General features: G+C 37.9%; 1 protein-coding gene across 5 annotated transcripts in view; it reads left to right on the forward strand.

Annotated features, from left to right (window-relative positions):
- sez6b (seizure related 6 homolog b) overlaps positions 1–26,601 on the forward strand; it is a 276,079-nt gene that overhangs the window by 223,564 nt on the left and 25,914 nt on the right. For all 5 annotated transcript variants that reach the window (XM_067593808.1, XM_067593809.1, XM_067593810.1 and 2 more), the window contains 5 exons: positions 676–861; positions 5,058–5,226; positions 10,069–10,235; positions 19,595–19,789; positions 21,830–21,968. In XM_067593808.1, the coding sequence (XP_067449909.1) occupies positions 676–861; positions 5,058–5,226; positions 10,069–10,235; positions 19,595–19,789; positions 21,830–21,968 (856 nt within the window). The remainder of the gene's footprint in view (positions 1–675; positions 862–5,057; positions 5,227–10,068; positions 10,236–19,594; positions 19,790–21,829; positions 21,969–26,601) is intronic.

Raw genomic sequence — 26,601 nt, forward strand, 5'->3', positions numbered from 1 at the left:
AATTTCAGCTGATCTACTTTCTACATTCTACAATTTACAGTAGTCATCTCAGTTTATCTGATTCAACTCTTGGGTTTGCAATGCCCAAATTTCTGAAGCATAATATCCACTGGGTATAGGGGCTCTTCATTTCAATAAAACTCAAACACTGCTTTTACGGTTGGAGTTTGAGTGACTCACTAAAATCATGCCAGTAGTGCACATTCACTGCCAAAACTGCCAAAACTTGGATAAAAATCAGGAAATAGTTTTTCCTGTTTCTACTGTTACATGGGCTCTGAGAAGAAGCTTCATGAGATATATTGCGTGGGTTTCAGAGAACTTTTGGCCCTGGGTTCGATCTCTCCAGCAAAACTTCCTCTGATGCTGCTAACAAATCCCACCTTAATCCCAAACTAACACCATACATACCTGAACAGAACCTGCTGATTGTTGGAGCTTATTTGGGGCTGTGTGCAGCCTGACAGGAAGCTCTTATAGGTGCGACACATGACACAGTTTGAGCCGCCAGCTCAAACTAACTTCACTGAGTCCTTTCAACTTCTGAAACCAAACCCCAGCTCTTGCTGAAATTTCCTTTCTTTCATTTTAATTCTCTCTCCCTTTGAGTCTCTGTGTCTGTCTTTACGTCTCTCTATCTCTAACTCTTCTGTGTCTCTCTCTCTTTCTCCACAGCCTTTGTGTTGAGCTGTGTCTTTCCCCAGCGCCCTCTCTACGGCGATGTATCAGTGAGCAGTCTCCACTCTGGGGGGGAGGCTTTCTTCTCCTGTCTGACAGGCTACCAGCTGCAGGGCCCTAGTGTGCTGACCTGCCGCAATGCTAGCACCCCCTACTGGAGTGGCAAGGAACCACACTGCCTTGGTAAGACAATGATCAAAGCTCATCCTCACTATCCACAGCTCACAGACAGGAAGAGTAACAGCAAATCACTACCAGACTATTTCCAATAACTATGATGATGTCACTGTCTAGGAATGACTAAATGTTGTTTTCTGATTATCAGTGGTTTTTAAAGATGAATAATAATGGACTCAAGGAAAATGCACACATATTCCAGCTGTCTAACTCTCTGCAGTCTTTTAATTTTTAATATAAACACATAAGTCACTTGTTGTTATTGAAGAACACAAGAAGGAAAAATCAAAAGTAAAAAGATTGTACCAGAGTAGTGAGTATGACTCTTTTTATTAAAAATATTACATTACATTTTATGATTACATGTTACTGTAATAATATAATCACATATTAAATAATATAAATATAAATTAATGTTATTATTCATATTATTAGTAATATTAGTTATTAATTGCTTGTATCCTTGTATTAAATGTATTACATCTAAAATATTAATACAAAAGCAAAATTGTATTTACAAAATCAATATATTACTTATAGTATTAGTATTATCATTATTATTAGCATAATTATTATTACCCTTATTAGCATTAATATTAGAGTTGTTATAAACTCTTTCTTTTTTTATCCCATTAGTCTTTAAACCCAAATGATTTATAATCAGAAATGTATTTATAAAACCAATATGTTTCTGTACAGTATTGGAATAATCATTATGCATGATTAAGTATTATTATTATTAACTCTTTCACCTAATTATGTATTATGTCTAAAATAATCTGTCTAAATGAATTATTCATAAACAGAAGTGTACTAATAAAAAACAATTAGGTTATTAACAGTTTCCACATTACCATTTTTATTATTATGCTTATTATTCATTTTTCCCATTATTAGCATTGGCGACTCTGATCTAATATTATAAATATTACTTAATCACATAATAAATAAAAATGAATGACAAAAATATATTTCATATTCAGCATAATCATTTTAGGCATCATTAGCATTATAAAGTTTTTTTAAATTTATTATGTATTACATCTAAATTAATAATACACAAATTGCTTAAACTACACAAATTAAACACAAGCAGAATTATATTAAGCATTATCATTATTATTAGCATTATTATTTTTTGTAATAAACCCTTTTGACTTGTTGTGGATTCAACAAGAATCCACAACATGATAATATGAATATTTCTTAAACTATGCAATAAATGCAAATTAAGCACACAACAAAATGTATTCAAAAATGATATCAATCTCAACGGTATTAGCATTATTATTTTTATAGCACATTCATCATCAGCATTATTTAGCATCTCTATTGTTAACAACCAACACTGAAGAGTGAATATGAATATGTGTGTTTACTGTACTTCAGCCGTTCCCTGCAGCCTTTCACTCAATTTTTATCAACAATCACAGCATTTGGGGGTTCTTGTTGTTGTTGTTGTTTTGTTTTGTTGTTGTTGTTGTTGTGATTTTTTGAGAGGACTTGCAGCCAACTGTTATCTGTTGGAGCCTCTGCTTTTGTACGACTGGCATACAGACAGACAGAGCTGGACTTCTACAAGAGTGTGTGGATGATGAATGTTTTTTTTCTTCCTCTTCTTTTGCTCCGATGAGACTGGCTGATGAATAATAAGTGACCGTTTTACTCCTGACCACTCTGATCGACTCTGATTCACAGCACAGGGAATGTTTCTCTGAAAGCAATTTCAAAGAGGTGTTTGTGTGGCTGTGCATCTGTATCTCTGCCATCTTGATTACGTTTGTGTGTGTATGTGTGTGTGTGTGTGTGTGTGTGTGTATGTGTGTGTGTGTGTGTGTGTGTGTCAGAGCATAAACCAGGTGTATCGAGGTGTGATTACTGAGGGCTGGGCAGGATGCCACTGGGTTTGCTCTTCCTGCTCTGCTTTAATTAAGCTTTGTCTGCATGAGTAACCTTGACCTGATCAGCTGAGAACAACACACACACACACACACACACACACACACACACACACACACACACACACACACTCCTATAGCTGTAGATGGATTTTCTGTTAATAAATCTGATGATATCTCTCAGCGATGTTTTTCTTTCTCACCTCACCATGAAAGTGAACAGATGATTATCTTGACACTTTCTATATGAGGGCTGGAAGTCTTGCTTTTCAATTTTAAAACAAAGGTGATGGAAGTATGACTGAACTGATCAATGTGCACTTAACAATCTGCTTGTTGTCTTTATTTTAGTGCCGAATCACAGTATACAGTAATTAGTCTGTCAATTTAAAAGGCTGATGAACCCAAATAAAAAAGCAGGCGGTTGACATTATCCACAGGGACTATTTTAATGAAGTCTGTGGATTATTACGAACAGCAACAATGGTTCTAGAGAGAGACGTTGAGTTTTTAAATGTAATTTTAGATGCTCTGAGCACCACAAAAAAAAATCCATTCACTTTTGTAAATGTGGGGAATCACATTTTACACAATTTACATTCTTCAACATAAGGGTTTTTTTTAAGGCCGATTCTGTTTGGTTTTTGTTGTTTGTTTTTTTGCAGTGTTTGAATTGGAATTTTTTTTAAAAAAGTTTATCACCATCTAATAATGAATTATATTGTGGAACATGTTTGCGGGTGAAAAACAGTAGAAAAGGAAAATAACAGAAAAGAAATACAATATCTGGTGATTTATGTTCATTACCATAATTTTATCAGTCTGGTCCTAACAGTTAATGAAATGCCAAGTGTCTGGTCACCTCACATGTCTATATGGCGAGATATGATCGCATGACATGAAAGCAACAGTTATCAGTTATACTCTTAGTCTTTTTAAACTGCGTTATGTTTTTTTCTGGCTGCGGCACCATTATTGCCCACCTGAGGCTGGTGTTGCGTGCAAACTGAAACAGAAAGTCATTTTCTCTCAGTGACAAACATAGTCTATATGAAGCTTATGACAATAAAAGGGGGCAGATAAATCTCACAAAGGATCACCGCTCTCTTCACCTGTTCTGCTGCTGGGGAGAAGGAGCAACTTGTCAGTGGCAAATAGTCAGAACCCGCTGCTTCAAAAATGTGCACACACTGTGTTTGAAACAGCTGTATTGTATTTTGAAACAGTCAATAAAATTCATTTAATAGTGAAGCTGCCTGTTTCACTACTTTATATTCATGTGGGCTAATAAATATACAAATGTCAATTAGATGGTATTCTGCATGAGAAATAAAGAAATAGAAATTGGTTATAATAATCATCTGCTTATAGTGATATTGGACAGACACAACAGTTTCTTCATCTCCAACTGCAACTTCTTAATTTTTAGCATTCAATGCCACTTGCAAATTGAACGGACATGCTGCGAAAGAAAAAATGTGTCAAAGAGTAGATGATAATGTTGGTAATAGTGAGTTGGTTCTCTTAAGTTGCCTACATCTTGATTTTGAACAGAACAAGCACTACACTTCACTTTCCTCACCCAGATTCATCAAGCTGGATGCAGGGATCGAACCATCAACCTTCTAGTAATAACCTTCTAACCTTTAGGCCATCACTACTGCCTGTAGATGGAGACTTAATCTCTCACCAGTTTTCTGCTAGTCATCTCCCTCCCCTTGTTAATTGCAGCAGTATTGCCATTTTTGGTGAAAACTCCTCTATATTTTTCATATAGTTTCATCAGCAGGGTTTGAAAATCGCTCTAGTTTTCCTTTCTTTTTGCAACATATTATCGTCTTTTTGACAATCGACTGTTCTGGGATTCTTATGTTTTCTGTGCACACGCACACTTCAAGCTTATTCCAGCATGGTTATAGTTAACATTGACTAGACACAGCTAAGCTGTGTTAGTAGAATGGCACGAGCCTCAACTGAAAGTTGACATTAATTCTAGCCAGGCTTTTTCAAGTAAGCACAGCTTTCTTTAGCTGCATTGATGGAACACCCCTCTGGATGAATAAAACCAAAACCATCTGCATGGCTGCATACCACAAGGATAGTTTTTAGTGGTCACAATAGTGAAACATGTCCTCTTTGGTCTGGAAACTTCCTGTTTGTCGACACTGGCACCAATAAAATTTGGGTAAATTAAGGTGGAGATGGGATGCTCCTCAACTTTGTGAATTTGACTGAGATATTGTGAATCTTGTGCAGTTTTATGTTTTATATCCACTTTCCCTCCTTCTCCTCCACCTGTCCCAGCTGCCTGTGGGGGTTTGATCAGGAATGTCACCGTCGGTCGGATCGTCTCTCCTGGTTTTCCCAGTAACTACAGCAACAACCTGACCTGCCACTGGCTGCTGGAGGCCCCTGAGGGCCAGAGGCTGCACATCCACTTTGAGAAGGTGGCGTTGGCTGAGGATGATGATCGGTAAGCAGGAAATTCAGCTTTTGTATAAGGATGGTTGAACATAATAATCCAATTTTGGCATTTTGTTGACAGTGTCTCCACATATAAACATAAAAACAGTCTATTAAACTTGAACACTGATAATTGCATTTTTCAGCATGTAAGAATTTCTGAAATGTAACTTCTCATCTAAAGCTGCAGTTTTTTTGTAGACTTTCACTGGAACAAAAACTTGAAATTCTACATGCAGTGATTTTTAAGGCAGTGAGGAATCACATAGTCACTATCTCATCCCCCTGACTCATCTATTGAGTCAGGGGTTCACCTGTTTTAAGAGGCCATTCCAGCGTAATGTGAGTTTTTATAGTTTCCATGTCTGAAGCATTAATACGAACATTTTTACTGACCTTATTAACTATTTTTTACATCCGTTAAGCCTTATTTACTCCCATTCATTTCCCTGATGGTTTTATTTAGTCCATAAAATTGATTCACCATGACTGAGAAGCCAACTGTCACATTTAGCAGTGTTGCGTTAAAACTGCAGTGTGTAGACAGAAAACATGGGAGAGAAAGGGGGTATTCACATATAAACCCCGTCTACTAGAAATTACATTTATATACTAATTTGCAATTTCAAATACTTTTTAAAGGAAATGTAGAGGAAATGGCAGAATTGTTTTCTCTCAACATAATGAGTAAATGTTGTTAATTAACATATCTAGCAAGTTGCAAAATGCTGATGATGAACACATCTGTAAAACATTCAGCATGTTTCATTTGTTTTACTACAATATCCAGTCTTGCAGTACAATATCCACTGGTAGCAAAAATAGTATTATTAAACTATTTAACGGTTATGTTTAGACACTGGCAGCACTTCATTAAGGTTTGAGAAGGAAAGATGGTATCTGCAGTGACATGAAGCACAACGTGTTTATTAACATTTAACTGAAACCACAGCCTTACACTAAACTTAAGGATAAGGCTATTTTCTATATTTTTCTTATTGTCAGCAAATCTAACGTGCAGAGCCAAACCAACAATGAACTCATCCAACTTACAAGTATTGTGTGTGTATCCAAAGCCTGATATATCATATTTCTCTGTGCTGTAGAGCTGCGTTGTTGCTTTAGTGGTGTCCATTCCTGAACAAATTTGCATACAGAGAAGATTTTGGCCCCTGAAAGTGTGGGGCCCTGGGGCAGCTGCCCACTTAATCCAATATTTTTAAGACCCGTATTTTCTCTTTTTTTATTTTTTCATTAATATTTTACTACATTTCAATATAAATTACACTGTAATACTCTGAAAGAAACAAATCCCAACAAAACAGAAAATAATCACCCGTATTTGTAGAGTAGGGATGTGCAGAGAAACCAATATTTGTATTTGTATCTGTATTTGTTGAGGCAGCAAAATTATTTGTATTTGTATTCAAATAAAAGTGGAAAGAAGCTTAAAAATCCTGTTTTTGTTTTTAGTACGCTTTTAATTTTACAAAATTAAAGTGTTACAACAAGTATTCATGAAGTGTGTGTCAGTAGCTCAGCTTTATCTCTGGGGAACACCCCCAACTCTGGGACTGATGTCCAAATTAGGAAATATGTGTCATGTAGCAGGTGGATGTGACTCCCCTCACTGAGACCTACTGATAGGTATAACAGCAGAGCAGAGGAGAGAGACTGAGATAGCGATGTCACTGACCTGCACTCTGGTATTTGACATGGTTTATTTTTCTTCCTGAAAACATATAATTTTTAAAATATTTGTGTGGAACAAATATTCATAAAAAAAAACCCCACTATTTGTGCTTTGCCGAATAACGTATTTGTATTCGGGCACACCCCTATTGTAGAACAAAATTAGGCTGCACAATTAAGTACTTTCATTGTCCAGCCACAAAGATAATTATTTTACATTGAAAAAAACACCAAGGCAAAGGAATAGAATAATTTAAAATAAAATATGAAAAACTGTAAGAGTGTGAGATTTTATCAAAAGTCAGACTGAAAAAGTCTTTTGAAGGGGTGTTAACCTGACTGGAGTTTCAGTAAGGACTTTTAGTGTTGTATGATGGTCATATGTTGGCACAAAAGCCAACATTTCATGTGTGTAAGCTGTGTCAGCAGTCTTTCTATATAATAACAGGCCAGTGTAAGTACTATCTTGTGCTCTGTTAACAGTGATGTATTACCCTCCTCTTCCTCTTCCTCCTGCACGTTCCTTCACTTACGTTCACTCGTCAGGCCTCTCGTGCTTCATACCTTCTGCTTTGTCCCTGTAAGAAAATCATTTATGAGAACTCCACAGGGTAACAACTGGCTGTCAGTGCAGCTCAGGGCAGTGACAGTAGAGTGTCATTTTCTCAGTATGGGGCTCTCATTACAGAGGACTGAAAGGAAGAGCCACAGGGGGGAAATTAACTGAATAATCCATTTTGTATACTAGCCAGTCGCTGCTTGGAGCTGCTCTTTCATTCCTACTATAGAGCTCACAGATATGAAGAGACATCTGGACAGCTCTGAGGAAACTGAAGGAAGGAAATCGGGAAGAAGTGGAGATGTAGAGAAGATAGAAAACTGGCAGGACTTTAAATAGTGATAGTGTACTGAGCTGAGGTCTGCTGGCTTTTAAAAGAACAAATGACATAAAGAGTCTGAAGACAAAACAAGCTGAAACATTCTCACAGATAAAGAATTAGTTTTCTTAAACATGCTTGTTTGCATACTACTTCAGGACTTGGAAAGATACGTAATTGGCAGGGGAGTCTTGGGGTCCTCCCCCAATTTAAAACTTGTTTTAATTAATTTAAAACAAATTTCTTGAATTGCTAGACCACCGAACCTCTTGGATTATGTCAAGAAACAGCCCCCTGCACTAGAATGCATCAAGAACAGTATTTACCTGGGTGCATCAGGACAGGAAATTATCAGAAATTATATTTATAAAAACATTATGTAGCCTAATATTTTAGTAGATTGCAGGCTAATAGGCCATTTTCAAGGTCAAACAAGGACAAACAATTTATAGAAATTAAATAGTCTTACAACACATTACAATATGATTTTTGTAATGTTAACCCTGGTTAAACAATGTTAAACCTGAGGGTTGCTATTCTCAATACTCATAAGGCATCTTCAAAGTCTGACAATTGCAGCAAAGTACAAACAATTTGGATGAATGAAATAGCCTCACAACTAATCTAAAAACTGATTTTTGGGAATTGCGAGAGTTTCAGAGTGACAGGGAAACAGAGCATCCTCAATCACTTTAACAGGAATGTTCTTTCTTTCTTTGTATAAAATGTTTTTTTAACCAAAATGGTGAGGAAACGAGTGTGTTCGCCACTTCAGAGAAATGAACCAAAAACAAATTTTCACATTTGGTTTAGTTCAATCAGTCTGAAAAGAAATATACAGAATAAATGCAAATATATGTTTTATTTTGACATCAAGGCTCTGTTGCGCTCTGTTACACACTCTCCTCACTATACCTGAGAAGCATAATTTAAGTCATCAAAGGCAGAGCAGGGAGAGATCAATGCAAGCCTCCATGGGGAACCATGAAGGAACAGAGTCACAGATGGAGGCTGCTGCTGTTCGAGGAGGGCTGTGACATGCAGAGGATGAGCACTGTGTCTGACTGCAGCTGACAACACACCATCAGACGAAGCATCAGATGGACCACTTGTCTTCTATGTAATTTTACTTGAGTTGAAACCCTCATGAGGTCCTCTATGGGCCCGACACCTTTGAATCGTGTGCTTACTAATAGAACTCAGATTAAAGGACCTTCGGCCTTATTGTCATAGTTTTGGCCATTATTTCCATCTGTAATAATAAGATTGTACTCACCTAGCTAACTACTGAGATCTGGAATAGGGATCAGTTTTAAAAACACTCCAGGGTTGGTGAAACTTATGGTGAATAGTAAAATGAATAATCAAGTGGTCCATTTACTTTATCACAGTATATAGACTGAATACCTGATCAGCTTTGACCTACTGTACTTACTGTAGTTGTGCATCCTCACAGTTTTCCTGCATCAGAGATTAGCTACTTTTTTTTACGTCCACATAAAGTGCTTTACATAGTCTGGATGTAATGTTTACAACATGTCTGATCATTTTACTCCTCATGTTTCTTGCGGTGACGCCATGTTCCCACATCAGCACCAGCAATTACTTTGGACAGTTATCATAACTGATAGAAACTATGGCAAAAACTACAAAATAAAATCCAGGTTGTTATAAACAAAAATATGTATTAACTGATTTTTCCGGCCACTTTGGGGCAGTGGAACAAGCTGAAAACACATCATCTGACATGAAGTCTTGTAGCAAACATGTTAGCAAATAGTTGCCTATCAACACATCCAGCAACACGTAGCAACGTAGCAATCTGAAGTCATGTTTGTATTTTGGTCTCTACCAACTTCTGAGTGAAATATCTGGCTCTCTAACTGCTAAATGCTCTGCTATGTTCACCAGCTAGCCTACAGCTAAATGTGTCTGTCTGCTGTTGCTGCTGCTGGAAATCCAAAACTATTAACTAACAGAGGCCAAAAGTTCTGTAGAGCTGAGAGGAGCTGCAGAGTTGGTGATAATTCTTTTTGGGTTCATCATTATGAGCAACTCCTTTCATATTACACACTGTCATTTGATACATTTTATTATAAAAATGTTGATCAGTCTAGCTTTAATGTAAAGTTGTTTTTAACATTATTTCTAGTAAATGTGCCAACACATGTAGAATCACTGGTAAGATACTTTAATTTGCAGAGTAGACCATAAATTGATTTCATGAGCAGAAAGAACCCTGCTTCAAGTATCTCAATGAATTTTTGTTTCCTTTCTTCCAGGCTGCTGATCAGGAACGGTAACAGCATAGATGCTGCTGCCTTGTATGATTCATATGAAGTGGAGTATCTGCCCAACGAAGGTCTACTCAGCACCTCCAGACATCTCTTCATTGAGCTGACAACAGACGCTACAGGCACATCCACTGGCATGGCCATCAGGTACCAAGGTAAGCTTTACAAGAGAAGAGGAATGATGAATGGAGGTCAGGAGTTCCAGTGATGAAATTCAGGCAATCAAGCCTGATACTTACACCAAAACAAATGCAGCACAGTGAAAAGCTCCTTTCAAATGTCTAAAAAGAAAAAGAGAGAGGAGATTGATGGGAGGGATCAGAAGATTTGGAAGGTTTCTAAAAACTGTAGCAATGGCAGGAGACAAAATATAGGTGTGTTAGTGGAGAGGGGACACTCTTCTCTCTAAGTCTCACTGGGAGATTCAGGCTGGATTTTAACATTAAACTAGTCTAACTTTGCTAAACTGGATTAACTTGTTAGATGATTACATGGTTGAAAATGTTAATGGAAACTTGAAATGGGATTATAATCTTGTAATGTATCAAACTGCATATCCACAGGTCACTATCTTATTTTCTTGTCTATTGTCATATTTTAAGTCTTTTTCTTCAAGTTGAGTTGAATAATGATATCATCACCTTCCTAAAATAATGGCCCAAGTCATTTTTTCAGGTTTCTCAGAAAACACAAAAAAATCATCATGGTGTGCATGCACCCCTAGCTAGACACTGCACAACAGGCATACCATAATATCGGTCAAATGATGCTAATATTATGTTCAAGTGAGATTTTCATTAAATAAAAACACAAAAGTAAAGAGGATCCTTTGTAATTTTTTAGTTATACACATAATTTCTAGCTGTTAGATTACAATACGGTATTCAAATCTTTCTTAATTAGATCATGTAATGTGGAAAAAATAAGACAAAAACTATAGATGAAATATTGTTTAAAAGGCAGAAAAGCCTATCACTTGTAACAGCCACAGATTCTGGAGCTTTTCCACTCTTTGCTAAATGCTAGCTTCATGAACTTAGCTATTTTGCTGACTAAAATGCTGACTAAAAAGACTGAATAAAAAGACTAAATAACTACGTAATGTGACGATTTAGTCACACTCTTGACATAGGCCATTATACCCTAGTAGAATGGCAGGTGAGGATGTAGGCGATTTTAGCAGAGGTGGCCAGCATCATGAGGAGATGATTTAGGCAAAAAAATCATTTTGGTCAAAAAATGACTTGGGCCATTATTTTAGGAAGGTGATGATTTTATACATCAGTTTGATGATCAGTCAGTGTCATGGGAGGATCGTCCAGCTTGGGTCTCTTGTTTGTCATGCCAACAGCAGCGACACTACATTGGCATGGCTAATCTGGTAACCAGGGTAACCAGGGCAACCAGGGTAACCTGATGGCCAGGCTAACTTGGCTAAGCATACATCCATGAGCATGCTACAGCTAAGTGGTGCACTGCCAAAATGTTCTGGGAGGAACTCACGCTCTACAATTATTATTCTGCACATCGGAGTAAGTGGATTGTGAAACTATTTTGATAGTAATTGTTTGGGCTTTCACTGAGTGTACTGAACCCCTCCTTTTTAGTGCCAAGGTCCCTCTTTTTTGTTTGTCCATCAAGACACAAAGCAGGATTTTTTCACTGAAAAGACTGTAACTGTGGAAGATATGCACTTTATTTGACTAATGCAGACTGCTGAAGCCTATAAGCTTTAGATAAACTTTTAAATTATTTTTTTGTACAAGGACTGTGGATTTTGTCCCCCATCATGCACAATATAAGTGCATTTGGAGAGGATCTTCCAATGCTGTATGAACAGGAGGAATGATTACAGCAAGCAAAACCTGTTTCAACACCTGAGTGTTGATTTATGACAGACTTAAAATTGTGCATCTGTCTTGTCATGGATTAATAGTTTAATTTATAATTTAATTTAGACTAGATGTCTAAAAATGTCACAAAAATGTCCAAATTGTGAAAGAAATGTCCATCACAATTTCTCAGAGCCTATGATGACCTCTTCTTCATGGGATCTTCAAAATTGCTGGTTTTGTCTGACCAACCCAAAGACATTTAAGTAAAATGATATAAAACCAAGAAAAGCAGCAAATCATCACAGTAGAAGAATGGCAGCTGGTGAATGCTTAAAAAGTAACAATCAATTATCCAAATAGTTCCTGAACATTTTTATGTAATTTGACTAATCAATCAATCGATTCATTGTTTCAGCTCAACTCTTGATAACATTTGCTTTAGAATGATGATATCAGGCCTCAAAAAATGTGCATATTAAGTTCTACATTCCAGAGAGGTGTGAGAGCAGAGATGTGATGCTAGTGATTGTCCTATTTCCGCTCTCACTCTTTCTATAATTAGTGGTTTTCATGCTGTATCCACCGTGAAAATAGAGAGCAGAACATTGTTTGTTTTATGATTCATACATATAAGTTACCTGTCATCAACAACAGCAAATAAAACCATATATCCATCCAAAGGTAGCAGGACACAACCTTATCTTCTCAAGTTATTCATATACAAAATACATGTGTTTTGTAATAAATATAAAGCTGACATTTTTTTACCAATATAAAGAAGGTTTATATTAAAAGTATCTGCAAACCGCTCCCTGCCATCACCAAATTCATTTGTGTTTTATTCCGTGTAAATTAAAATCAAGATGAAAATATAACTCTCTTTAATCCTTTTGTATCTTCCTAATGGAACTTAATAGGAGCAGGAAAGGAAAGAAATACCCTTTTTTCAGAATAAAAGCAACATTTCTAAAATTCTTTCCTGATAATTTAAATTAATTGTTTAATTTTGATTACTGTCTCAATTGTAATTTTGGCAATAGAAGTATTATTGGGTGCATTTAAACACACCCACAGCCTTGTGAAAGGCATCTTTATTTATTATTTTTTCTTTTATATCTCCTGCTAGTTCAATTCTTCTGTAGCCATTTAATGGGGGCTATCAGTGCATTCCCTCTTTAAAGCTTAAAGCTATACTCTTTTCTTGTCTGGTGAATAGAAATAAAATAATCAAGGGTAGTCTTTCAGGTAGACAGTATTAACTTGCAGTTTCCATCAGCAGAACCGTCTACATATGATGATTTGTACATTAAATTTCAAGCAGGGATGCATATAATGTCCAGGGTGAGTTATATAATATTACATATATATATATATATATATATATATATATATATATATATATATATATATATATATATATATATATATTCTTTTTTTTCTAACATTGGTCTCAGCACTCACCATCAGATAGGCTGATCGTCTCTGGTCCACAAGACCACTCAGAAATGCAATCAATGTATCTGTTTAGGCCCCGGCTTCACTGCTGCAAATGGGATTAAGTCCAAAGGGAACAGCCATGCATATTTCTAACGGAACTCATTATGACCATTAAACGTAATGCTGTTCAGCCTGTCTTTAACAGATCCCTTTATCCTAATAAACCATTATCACCATGGTGAACAGAGCATTCATTCAGCCATATCTAACTGCAGTTCAGGTGGGGTTTTTTTTCCTTCTGCACCTTATCAGAGCATTTCTGGAATTCATCTTACAGGTGATACTCAGTTGTACTTGAAATTCAATTTGACATTTTAAAAATTACATTTATTTTTGGTCCATAAACATTGAATGAATCAGGACAATTTTGTTCTTATTCTACCGTGGGTATTTTAGTGTCACTCATTGCAAAGAGGGCTGTAATGGTAAAAATATAGAAAAACTTTACTGCTAGTGAAATGCAAACAATAGTTTCAGAAGCAGAAGCCAGGAAAGGCAGATTTGGCTGGTAAACATGTCATTGGTACAACCGTTTGGAGCCTGATTGTGAATCTTGTATACAGCCTGCATACCTGTTGAACCACTACCATGCAGCATGTCCGTAACAAAATAAAAAGTTGGTAAATGTGTAGATCTGTGGAATCCACAACAGGCCATGATGTACTGAAAGCAGAGCGTCCCTCCCTGTGCCACTACTGAGCTGTCAAGCTGTGAGGACACTGAACAGGCTGCTGGTCAACCAGCTGCATACACTCACTGGCCACTTCATTAGGTATACCAGTGCAATCTAATGCAATCCAATACAACAGCTCTGCCATAAATTCTACTTTTGCGAAGCTGATACATTTTCAAGTTTTTGTTGACATTGTCAGAAAGATGATAATTCTACTTTATGTTTATTAATGAGGTAGTAGTGGGTGGTGCTGGTGTACTGGGGTGCATTATATTGAACGGTGTTCCCAATATTTTGCCTACTCCATGAACATACATGAGGGGGGCAAAATATTAAGAATATAAGGATGGTTGAAATTAATTGATATCACATTCAAATATGGAAATTCTGATATATAAGATATAAGCTATTGTCATCTAAAAGTGGGAACAGGACAACTTTAATATATTAATGATTTCATTACATTTATGATGATGATTTATGGATTACATCATCTTGCCTATTGATTTTATAATTAGTAAATAAATTGCATATTATCAGCAATTTCATACTTTTAAATGTTGTATATTTAGGCCCAATCATTTTTTAAAATAATTGTGGTTCTAATATACTGTTTACATTGAATAAATATTAACAATATCATTTTTTAAGACCGTGGGACATTTATTAATTGTGCGTGTGCATGGTCTAAGGCAGTTCTAAACTTGTTCATAGAAAAAGGACAAATTCAAGTAAGAACATATTGATGAATGATTTGTGCCGGATTTGCCGTTTGCTGGAGTTTTTCCCTTAATTTGTCACCTGTCTGTATCTTCATCTTGCAGCCCAGTTGTTGACTTTCCTTTTAATCCAAAGCCAATTGCTGCTTTTTTCTGCTGCTTTTGACAAGGACTTGATTGCTTGTTGGAGGGAGCAACCCCTCAGCCTCATTTTCTTCAACAGACAGATTGTAGATGTGGCAAGGAATCCCCTGCATCCCACTTCTACAGGGAAAATCTTGGTCTTCCAGCCACTCTGGGCAGCTTCGATTGCCAGTTCAGAGTACTTGGTCTTTTTCCTCTCATAAGCTTCTTCAACACCGTATTCCTATGGTACTGTCAATTCCACAACATATGCCAGTTTGGCTGTTGGACCATGTCTGGCTGGAGTGTTGTAAATACAATGTCTGGGGGAAACACAAGCTTTTTTCCCCAAGTCCACATCCATTTTCCAATCCTGAGCAGCCTGCAGAATGCTCACACCCTTTAATGTTATATGGTGCTTTGAACGTTGGCCATTTCCTGTGGACATTTCCTGCCAATGTCTGTGGGAAAGCATTTGTGGTGGTTCACCTCTATTCCAAGATTGATACCAGCTGTCTGAGAACTTGGTTATGCCATCAAGTGTAACGCCCTTGGGTGAGGCTCATAGTGCATCCTGTTAAAATGTGCCTTAGTAATACAGGTACTTGACAAAGGGAGCAAGCAGGGTCTTCTCTCAACTACTGCTTCAGGTTCTGGGATGTGGGTAGGAGGTCATAAGTGACTCTGATGACAACACTTCATCCCTCCATCTCCCAGATGTCACGCCAGTAACACAGAGTTTCCTCTTTTCCAGGCTCTCCCAGTTAGTCCATTGGTCCTGCTTGACCATTGAGACAGCCTTGGCATGTCACTCTGCCTCCTCCTGTCTTCTCACCTCCTCCACCACGGGCCATATCCTCTGCACTGATGTTGCTTTGTGCCATTGAGGAGCTTTTCTTCATTGAGGAGCTCTCCCATATTGGACTTAGCCAATCACATCCCTAAAGTGAGAAACAGACTTAGCACTCTGAGCGGCTTCAGATGGGGTCTACTTCCTCCCTGTTGCCACATGCAGGGCCACTGTTTGAATAACAGTATCTCCAGATTCAGTGAGGGTCATGACCACCCTTGCTTTGGTGCATTTGAATTCTTCCAAAAAACTTGCAATTGGTAATTCCACTTTGCCGTTACTGTACAGTCCGACAGGACAGCATCATGGAAGTCCAAGCCACAGTTTCACATGTGTGCTGTTCACTCTCTCCAGCTTTTCCACTTTATTGATGGGGATTTCATACACAGTTAAAGGCCACATGAGTCTTGGGATTATACCAAACTGGTCAGCAAGGTGTTGTTGATTCGAGCTATGTATGCACATGATGGTATCTTTTTTGAGTTGTTCAAACTGCTAGGTGTCCTTGTGCTTTGCATTACTTCACTGGCATTGCTGAAACAGTTCGGACAGGTGTTCCGTCAATATGAAATCGTTGCTCCATGACTTGACCTTTGACATTGGAGATGCTTCTGCATTTGCTGGGCTTAATCTTCGTCCTTGCCCATGTGATGTTTTGATGAAGCTTTTCCACAAGTCTTGTGATGCAGGGGACAGTTGTCATCATTGTTGTTATATCGCCCATATAGGCTCATCTCAGTGGTAACCACTGACCAAACTGTAGTTGATGTCCTCCTGCAACTTTTGAGGCTCTGATAATGAGCTCCATTGCCATAGTGAAGGCCATTGCGGAGATGGTGCACCCTGCCATGATGCCTACTTCCAGTGGTTGCCAAGCTGTGGTGAAGTCTGATGTTGTGAGACATAATTGCAGATCCTGGAAGTTTTTTTTTTTTTTTTTTTTTATATCATATTTGTTATTGTTGCAGGCACCTGAAAGAATTGAAAAGCAGTCCACAGTAGGAACTGATTCATAGGCATTGGCCAGGTCGAGGTATAAGCAGTCTGGATTTTATGCCATATGAAGCTGATATGTTCAAGGCATCCCGAGAAGCCTACTATGTTAGCCTTTTGGATTGTCATATCAATGAAATGGTTTTGTTTCAGATACTTTGCAAGTCTTTGCACCAACACACTGAAAAAGATCTTGCCTTCTCAATCAATCAATCAATCAATCTTTATTTATATAGCGCCATATCACAACAGAAGTCATCTCAAGGCACTTTTCACATAGAGCAGGTCAAGACCGTACTCTTTAATTTACAGAGACCCAACAGTTCCCCCATGAGCAAGCACTTGGCGACAGCGGTAAGAAAAAAACTCCCCTTTAACGGGTAGAAACCTCAAGCAGACCCCGGCTCTTGGTGGGCGGCCATCTGCTTTGACCGGTTGGGTTGAGAGAGAGAAAGAGAGAGGGAAAGGGGGAGGGGGGACAGAAGAAAAACAATGACAACAACAAACAACAACAAGCACAAGCAGCAACAGCCAGGGAAGGATGCCATCAGGACTGTGAAGGACCGCGAAGGTTCGGCCCGGGAGTCAGGTTTTTCTGTGAGATGAGAAAGCACAAAAAACTCCGGGGAAGAAGCAAAGTTAGTGACATGCATTGATGTTACATGAATGCCTTCTATGTTGAGAAGGTTTATTTGGCGAAACTGTTTGATGGTGGACAAATTATTTTCTTTTGGCATCAGCACTCATCCCACTCTTTGCCAGGCTTTGGGGTTAAATTGCTTTTCTGACGCAACCCTCATGTTTCTCCAGAGGAGTTTCTTAAGAACATCTGGGACATCAGGAATAAACTGCCATAATCATAATTAAGTAGTAAGTAATTAAGTCATTTACATTGCTGTTAACATAAATTACAGCAAGTTTATACCTCTGGTATGTCTTTAGCAGAAGAAGAAGAAGTAATCAACTGCAACATTTAAATTAATTATTATTAAAATAATAATTAATATAATTGCAATTTTAAAAAAAAAAGTTTTCTCTTGCAGTTATTAAAACAGTAGTGATCCATCTTCATACCAGCTCATAAAAGTTTTTAAATCAGTTTCTGTGGTCTTACACTAGAAGGAGGATGGTTTTCTGTAGATACTTTAATCACTTAAACCCCAATATTACCCCATAATAACTTCAACATTAACATCATCTATTCACATATTTATTTTCTATCTGCTTGTGCCAGTGTTGTCTTTTACCTCAGACATGCAAGTATGTGTGGTGGAAAGTAACTAAGTACATTTACTCAAGTGCTGTACTTAAGTACAGTTTTGAGATACTTGTACTTTACTTGAGTATTCCATTTCATGCTTCTTTATACTTCTACTCCACTACATTTCAGTAAGAAATATTGCACTTTCTACTCCACTACATTTATTTGACAGCTTTAGTTACTTTTCAGATGAAGATTTTTGACACAATGGATAATATAACAAGCTTTTAAAATACAACACATTGTTAAAGATGAAACCAGTGGTTTCCAACCTTTTTGGCTTTTGACATCTTACAAAAAGCAGTGTGTAGTCGGGGTCACATTTCAGATGTCTATGAGTTGTTAACAGCTTCACCAAATAGTGATTTTTCCCTCTAAACTTCTCACATGCTTTCATTTCAAATGATGCAATATTTCACCAGAAATCAAAGATAAGAGAAAAAGTCCAAAAACTGAAAACATATGTGTGTATCAGAACTTTTTCTTCTTTCCTCTCCCATTAATCATCTCATGACCCCTCAGATTTATCTGCTGACCCTTTGGAGGGGCCCGACTCTTAGGTTGGGAACCACTACTATCTAACTGTATATAAAGTAGTTGAAACTAGCTCCATCTCCAGCGGCTACAACAGTAACATACTGCTTACACACTGATGCTTCAGTATTAATAATATAATATATTATATTAATAATATGATGACAATGTCATATATAATAATATATCAGTCAGAGGGACCAAAACGCTACTTTTACTGCAATACTTTAACTACATCAAGCTCATAATACTTATGTACTTTTACTTAAGTAGTATTTTTTATGCAGGACTTTTACTTGTAATGGAGTATTTTTACATTGCTGTTTTAGTACTTTTCCTTAAGTAAAGGATCTGAATATTTCTTCCACCACTGCAAGTATGCGGTTTGTGCAAAGTACAGCCAAGTACAGTAACACATAAGCCATTCTTCAAAGCAGCTAACTAGCATGCTGAGGACTACGTCAGAATGTACAGTCATAATACTAATTTCTTGCTTCTGATCTTTTCTGATGTTATCTGCCATATTCCCTTGTACTAAGATTAGAGAGTAGATTCCCAAAAGACCAGGAAATTTGAGGGAATCAAATTAATTTCTTCATTTTTCTCTATGGTGAAATTGTCAGCATCATAAGTATTCAATTAGAATATTCCATTATTTAAGGTTGCACTATTGAAAAATGGAAGATGTTTTTGTTGCATTGTTTTAATACACATTTTCCTGTAATTCGATTCAACACATCAAAAACAAGGAACCTTGACAATTGCTTTCATGTACAATTTTAATTTAAGAGAAACATGAAATGGTAAAAACAAGGTGAGTTACCCGCCAAAATGGTAATGCGAAAAAAGTCAGACGTGGCAGTTTAACAAAGACATTATAAAAGTCATATTATCTCTTCCCAATAACAACAACACATGGGGATGCTAACTCATCTTGCACCCATAGCTTTCAACTGTTTTTAAATATTTCTGTCCGTTCCGCCACTGAAAATGTCTTTGTATCATAACCTTGCACCTTCTTCCCCACAGCCTTTGCAGGAGGCCACTGCTACGAGCCCTTTGTGAAGTACGGTAACCTGACCAGTAGCGACAACACGTGGGCAGTGGGAGCTGTGGTAGAGTTTGCCTGTGACCCTGGCTATACTCTGGAACAAGGATCAGTCACCATTGAATGCATGGACCCCAACAATCCACAGTGGAATGAGACTGAACCTGCCTGCAGAGGTATGTATGAAAAGCTGACCCATGTTTGTTTCAGTGTATCGGTCAATAATCAGTGTTTGTAATTAAATCATCACTCTCTGTACATGTCTACAACAAACCCCTGAGAACTTAAATGTGACCTCCAGTCCAGACTTTCTAGTGTTCCTCAGAACCAGGTTGGATATCATTCAATGTTATAATGAATAAACTTTTCAAGTTCCCTCCATTTTTTGGACTTTCTGAGTTGATAAAGACAAAAGCTTTTCATTAAAATAAATGACATCTTGAACAAAACAAATACAGCAAACTCAAATGGGGGGACAATTGCAGTGTGGATGTACTACGTGCAAACAATGTTACAATTTTGGAAGTAGCTCAAATGTGCTTGTAATTTGTTCAGGTGTATGTCACTGGTCCTTTAAGGCTGGTAACACACAATCACTTTCATGTAGATCTAGTAGTTCATGGTTGAAATGTTCAGTCATCATCACTGTAGTAAGTTCCACTTGGTTCCTAGAAGCCGAGACCCAACCTGGGATCCAGGTATAAAAGGTATTAATTCTAACTGGGTGTAATAGGGTCCTGTGCTATTGCCTTTAGTCTCAGTAGTAGTGTCAACATCATCATCATCATCATCATCATCATCATCACAGGATATGAATGAAATGTGTTTTTAGGGCAGACAGAGAGTGTGAAAGGTTACGTGCAGTAATGTAGTATGTGCAGTATGTTTCTGTTCTTTTTGACTGTGTCTGCTCAGTAATTGAAAAAGCATGCTGCTGCCAGCGCTGCTCCTCTCTCTCAATATAAGGTCTGTTCAGGTCGACCGTATTTTGGATCAGGGTGAATTATCTGCAGGTCTGTGTGGATCCAGTCTTGACTCTCTATGAGTCCCTTTCAGATTGGGTGTGTTTTCAGTGAAAACGTGTTTATGAAAGTTGGGTTCAGATCAGGTCCAAAACTTTGAACCCATAAAGATTTCAACCCACTTGTAACAACCTCTGTAATGAGCGACAACTTGTCAAGCTTGTCAATATCTACACAGTTCTCCTGTGTCTGTCATAATTGACAGAAAATAAATTTAAATTTGAAAATTAAATTTGCCCTTATCCAGACATTTCACATGCTTTTGAACAATGCTCATGTATATTACTAGCTGGGTACAGTTAGCATACTGAAAGTCACCTTAACTGATATTTTTGGCCTTTTGGGCAGCTGAACAAGCTGTAAACATAACTCTGACATATAATCACTTTATAAAGTTGATATGGATAATGTGTTATAGCAAACAGTTGCTTATTTATATAAAATGATTAGCTGAGAGAGGCTAACACGCATTATGGAGCTGAGAGGAAATGCATTGATTGGGGCAGCTTTAAAAGAGGTCACCAATTTAATCATTCTCTCTTGGAGGACCGTTAAGTGATCCAAAATGCAGCAGAACCACAGTTATCGTCTTTTTTATTCCGTGCATTCTTCTTCCCTGTCAAAACCTGGCACCTACATTACCCACAATGACTCTATTCACTCGACTGTTCAGATTTAGCTGTATTATGCTAACGCAGCTAACATAGCCTAGAGCTGCTAGCCTCAAGCAGAGATGAGGAGTAGGCTACAGAGGTCTGGTAATCTCACTTCTTTCTAACTCCATGGATTTTTTTCATTTTCAAACTTGTAGTCTTCAGCCCCAACTGATGCTGACTCAATTGACATCACTTGAGGCGATATATCAGATTTCACACAGCTGCTTCTGGAGACACAAAAGGCTTTATATTACTTTTTATGTATATGCAGTAGTACACTTTGATGTGTTACATCAGTGAAGTTCACCTGCCAAAGGTCATGTGTAGCCAGCTATAAGTAGGGTACCTTTTTTAAGTACACTGAAACAGTTTTTGCTTGCTGTAGTCATTCCTTTCCCAAAGCATTTCCAATATAAGGGAGAACCAAATCCACAACCTTCATTCTGTGCAAAAATACATTCCAAGGAATGTATTCCATGTGAGTATTGTGAACCTGTCCTTTAATATTCATGGTTGCATATGTGTGTGTATGTTCCAGCTGTGTGCAGTGGCGAAATCACAGACTCAGCTGGAGTGGTACTCTCTCCTAACTGGCCTGAAGCATATGATAAAGGCCAGGACTGTATCTGGGGAATCCACGTGGAGGAGGACAAGAGGATCATGCTGGACATTCAAGTGTACGTATCCACCTTCCACATTTGCCAGTTTGATCCGCCTCCTCACCCTTTGCCCTTTGATATGCAAGAAACCCCATTACTGCAAACACTGTCCTTGGCCCTTTGAATCTAATCATCATAAAACCCACTTCATCTCCTGTGCTTATACGTGCACGCAGTCCCCATCTTCAAACGCAAGCAGTTTGAAGATTACAAAGAGCCACCTCACCATGACTGGTAAAACACATTAAAAACACAACGTGCTGCTAATGAAAGAGCGCTCAGCTTGTGAATGAGATGCGTAAGTGCCACAAAGACAAAGGTTAATTAGGTGCAGCAGAGAAAACTAATTATATAAGGGAGGGTTTGTTTGGGAGTCCTCCCCCCTCCCCACACACACTCCTGTAATGACTGCTGTGTGGAGCACAGAGGGTGCAAGTGTACAGCATGGGAGTGTGTGTTCCCTGTGATTGCAGTGCCTAGGTGAAGACACAGAACAACACACCCTGCCGTGTCAGAGCCCGATAAGTCAGTCAGCCGGAGAAAATCATCTGCCATTTGCAAGCAAATTAAGGAGGGCTCATTTGCATAGGCTGCATCTTCAGCTCTGTGTTTTTCTCTCTCTTTGTCTTTCTCTCTGAGCAGCACCTGTGCTTGTGTTGTACTTTGAGAAGCATTGATTAATGGCTTCCTCCGGTTTTTGAAAGGAAGTCTATCAACATAAGTAATTGCTGATGTTCATTTAGCAGAGCAGGTGATTTCAGTGGAAGTGAAGGTACCTCATGAGAAGATTTAAACAATACAGCAGCCTAAAAACATGTGCAGTATATAACCAGTATAATTGTACAGTATAATTTTCTGTAAACCTGCCATGAAAAGGTACAGAGCCCAGGAGGGCCATAGAGAAAAAAACGAAACAAATGTATGCTTTCAATTTAATAATTTGCACTCTCAAATGATCTATGTTCAATCAATCAATCAATCACTTTTTATTCATATAGCGCCAAATCACAACAAAAGTCATCTCAGGGCACTTTTCACACAGAGCAGGTCAAGACCGTACTCTTTAATTTACAGAGACCCAACAATTCCCCCATGAGCAAGCACTTGGTGACAGCGGTAAGGAAAAACTCCCCTTTAACGGGTAGAAACCTCAAGCAGAACCCGGCTCTTGGTGGGCGGCCATCTGCTTTGACTGGTTGGTTTGAGAGAGAGAAAGGGGGGGGGGGGGGGGGGGGGGGCAGAATAACAACAATCATAACAACTATGACAACAGCAGCAGCCAGGGAAGGATGGATATTTTGCCTGTTCCCCTCTTGTAGAGGGCACCAAACGCGTTCAGTCAGCCAGAAGTTTGAAGAAAGCAACGAAGAAGACATTTCCCCTGTAACATCAGTTACTTCTTGATGTGTTGATGTGTAATGAATGAAGGGCGGGTAAAACCTGTTTGATTTACTTCAAGTTTGCTAGCAATGTTTTTGAATGTCTAGATGAAGTGGATGACATCAACAGGATCATGAAAATTTTTACAGCTAAGAAGTCTGTTATCCTGTAGAATATGGGATATCAGAGACAACACAGTGTTGTGCTTACAAGCCAAAACCCAAAGTATATCCACATATTATAATCTATCAAAATAAAACCTTACTAAATCCAAGTGTTCCCTAGTGAGAGTGTAGGCCGGATGAGAGAATGGCATATGGGTGAATTCTGTTAAATCAAGCACACAAATTGTTAAATTGTTAGCACAAATTATTATTTTTTTCACCATGGCCAGGGCTCTGTATAAAGGTCTCATTAGGTAAAGTATATAAGGTCTATGTGCCTGATCAAACCTTTTTCTCTCTTGCATGCAACACATCATTCACAGTACAAGCATTCTACATAGTATATGTCATTAAAGTCGTTAAAGATATATTTTCTCAATCAGGTTCTTACTATGAGTGATTCATGAACAAACACTTTCTGCCAAAGTCAGCGCGGTTTTTGGTATTTGGTACAGTGGAAATAATAAAAAATAGTGATCACAGTTACAGTGATCAACCGCTTATATGGATCAAAAAGCTCGCAACAGAATCATTCCTATACAAATGCTGTGTGCTTAGAAGAATCCAGTAGTCCGCTTACAGTGTTCATTTTGGGTCTTTTCATACATGAAAACATGGAAAAAATTTAAAATTATGGTAATTTCTTTTTTTTTTACCTTACTCTCATGATACATGTATGATATGTATTTAGCGGTTTAGGCACCATTATCAGGCGTTGCGGCACAACTCTGCAGTGTTGTGTGGCGGTGCAGGGTGTGGGTGTATTTATTTGTAACTGCCGTGAAACAATCAGAAAATAACATTTAACATATTTTGAAACAGTCAATAAAATTCAGTAAATAGCGAAGCTGCCCATGTCATTACTTTATATTCATTTAATAAACATACAAATCAATCAGTCAATTAGATGGTAATCTGCATGAGAAATAAAGAAAAAGAAAAAAAAAAGGTTATTATAATCATCACCCGCTTATTGTGATCAATTTGACCTGGACAGACGGGATCACCATAAGCAGTTTCCACTGTATTTGTATTTTTTTCTGTTCTCTTCTCGCTGGTTTTTAAGTGGGCGGTGCTCAGTTGGAAAATGGTAATGTCATGTATTTCTATGCGCCAATCAGAATTTAGCAATATATGAATCAAATTGTGATTAAAGCTGTGGGGTCATTTGCTTCAAATCTGATCAAACCATATCCACACAGTCCTGATGATTTTCCCATTAATAATACCCAAAGCCATTTTTTTCTTTAACTTTGATTGTTGATTAAACTTAAAGGTGTGAAGCCACGTTTTTAGGGACTATATTTTGCCTATATTTTGTTGTGTACTTGTGTTCATTGTGTATATTGTGTATATTGTGAGTGTGTGTGTGTGCAGTAATAAGCTGTGAAAAGTCTGCAGCTCAAGTAAAACTTGAGGTGTCAGCACACTGCGGTCCAGTTTCCCAGAGCCCACTCTTGGGAATATACCAAAACAGAGATTTCCATGGAGAGAAGCATTTTAATCTAGCACAAAGCCTCCTCACTGTCTGAACATATGCCTACCAGGTGTCTGAGCATTTATATGAAGCTTATCAATAGCAGCTGTTCTCTCTGAACACTCAGGGTTACATAGTGTATGGAGATACATGAGGCCTTTAACAAGCTCCCTTGGTATTGGCTCCTCACATTCCACACACACACACACCTGTGCACACATGCACATGTACATATCTTCTGGTCCATCTGCATAATGGCAAGAGGGACATTATCAGCAGGGTGTATCCAATGACTTTTATGGATGGCCTTCAAATGAAAGAGGGGGGAGTGAAGAGTGTGATTACAGTGAGTGAGGGAAGGGAAATTAATAAAACCACCTTCTCTCCCACAAAATGTAAAGTACTGTACACTGCTACTGGATGGAAAAACATTGCCTTTATAAATGTCACTATCTGTTTAGTCTTTGCATTATCAAATACCTGTCAAATAACATGAGATTGTAATACTGAGTGCATCTTCCATTTTGTGATTTATCTTTTTGTAATATCTGCTTCAGATTATGATGTCCTACATTTCCAAGGATTCCAATATTATGTTTTATGGAAGTGGGACAGCAAAGCAAGCGTGATAGTAAACCTCAAGCAGCAAGCTTTTGCACTTCAAAAAAGCAAGAACCTTCACTCAAAATGACAAACATTGTGCTTTTGGAGAGAGAAGTTAGTTGAGAATGTTCAAATTCAAAAATGAGAACTGCATATTAGATTTTGACAATGGAGAAAAAGCAGAACCAAACAATGCATTCATGATTGATATTCTAGACTTTTAATGGCCATACACACCTGCACAGGTATATTCAGTTATTGTGGCTGATTAGGCTGAAGTTGGGTGGACGTATGCTGGGAATTATGTGAGGTCATCATGCACCAATAAGACTGGCTGCTCTTGTTATGTAGGGGAAAGGGCGGAGAAACCTGGGGCCTGTACTACAAAGCAAGATTTGGGGTTTACAAGGTAACTTCAGGTTAAACTCTGGGTTTTCAGGGTTACGAAGGTGGGTCACTTCTTACTGGGGCGCATCACCATGGAAACTTATGCTGAACAGCTAACCTGCTCTGGAGCAGGTTAACTTCAGAGGATCAGATCAAAACCTGTCAACTCCCCAACCACTCACCAATCAGATCACTGGAAAAAAGAGTCATCATTCCTACAGGATCCTGACATGGACAAAAGTCCTGAATTTACAATAAAGTGACAAGTAAAAAAAAGCAATGTATATTTTTATAGGTCAGTAGAAATATTTTATTATTGCAGGTTTTCTATTTCCACTCTGGTTTTAAAAAAGAGCTTCTAACAGAGAAATTGTTTATAACACTAAACACAATGATGATTTTAGCTGCATTTTAATTGTACAAAGTTTATTTTATAACAACCCTGCCTCTTTCACATGAACATGCTCATAGCTGGAAAACCCAGCAGTGAGTGAGCTGGTTGATAGCTAGCTTCATAGTACTGGTTACCTGGATGGCCAGTGTCAGGCTCAGTGAAGCCAGCTAATGAAAAGATATCCTGGGTTTGCTGAACAAGCTTTGTAGTACAGGCCCCTGATTAAATGAAAAGAAGGCGACATAT

This window comes from Thunnus thynnus, chromosome 7 (assembly GCF_963924715.1).
Source record: "Thunnus thynnus chromosome 7, fThuThy2.1, whole genome shotgun sequence".
Taxonomy (NCBI): domain Eukaryota; kingdom Metazoa; phylum Chordata; class Actinopteri; order Scombriformes; family Scombridae; genus Thunnus; species Thunnus thynnus.